This window comes from Trichechus manatus, unplaced genomic scaffold, assembly GCF_000243295.1.
Source record: "Trichechus manatus latirostris isolate Lorelei unplaced genomic scaffold, TriManLat1.0 scaffold00244, whole genome shotgun sequence".
Lineage (NCBI taxonomy): Eukaryota > Metazoa > Chordata > Mammalia > Sirenia > Trichechidae > Trichechus > Trichechus manatus.
In genome coordinates, this window is record NW_004444180.1 from 1,652,140 (window position 1) to 1,652,846 (window position 707).

At 54.0% G+C, this 707-nt stretch overlaps 1 protein-coding gene across 1 annotated transcript in view; it reads right to left on the reverse strand.

Moving 5' to 3' along the window:
• Window positions 1-473: 473 nt before the first annotated feature.
• Window positions 474-707, reverse strand: part of LOC111819008 (keratin-associated protein 5-8-like) — a 569-nt gene continuing 335 nt past the window's right edge. Inside the window, exon 2 of the mRNA XM_023724406.1 lies at window positions 474-700. Coding sequence (XP_023580174.1) covers window positions 474-700 — 227 coding nt within the window. The remainder of the gene's footprint in view (window positions 701-707) is intronic.

Genomic DNA, 707 nt, shown 5'->3' on the forward strand with positions numbered 1-707 from the left:
GAGGAAAAATGGTTTGGAGATCTGGGCCACCCCCAGGGGTGTCCATGAACCTGACACTAGCTGCATCTCAGATGCTACAGGTGGAGGAGGAGAGAAAAGCGAGTGGTAGGGCAGGGGGAACAGCAGGTATCTGGTGCTAACAGTGCTATTCTAGGGCACAGAGTTCATAGGGCAGGTATGGGTGTCTTAAGGCTCAGACCCTCGATGAGGCTGTAGATGAGAAGTGTGCAGGCAAGAGGGAGAGTCTTCTGGAAGGTGAGTGGGTAGGTGATTCCAAGATGGGTTAAAGCACATGAGGTGGCTCTTAGTCTCTATCAAGGTCTAGTGAGTTGAGACTGTCAGCCCCAAGTCTCAGGTGATGCTTTTCCTGAGGAAGGTCGACAAGGATTTGTTCTTCAGGATCTAGAGTGGGCACTGGGCATGACCAAGGGGACCCACATGTACTGGAGCCACTGTGGTCTGTGGCCAGAGCTTTAGATCTTGCACTGGCAGCAAATGGGGACACAGCAGCTAGGCTTGCAGCAGCTAGACTGACAGCAGGATTGTCCACAGCCTGAGGAGCAGCAGCTGGGCTTGCAGGAGCTGGACTGACAGCAGGATTGTCCACAGCCTGAAGAACAACAGCAAGGTTTGCAGCAGCTGAACTGGCAGCAGCTGGGCTTACAGCAGCTGGACTGACAGCAGCCACAAGAACCACAGCCTCCACA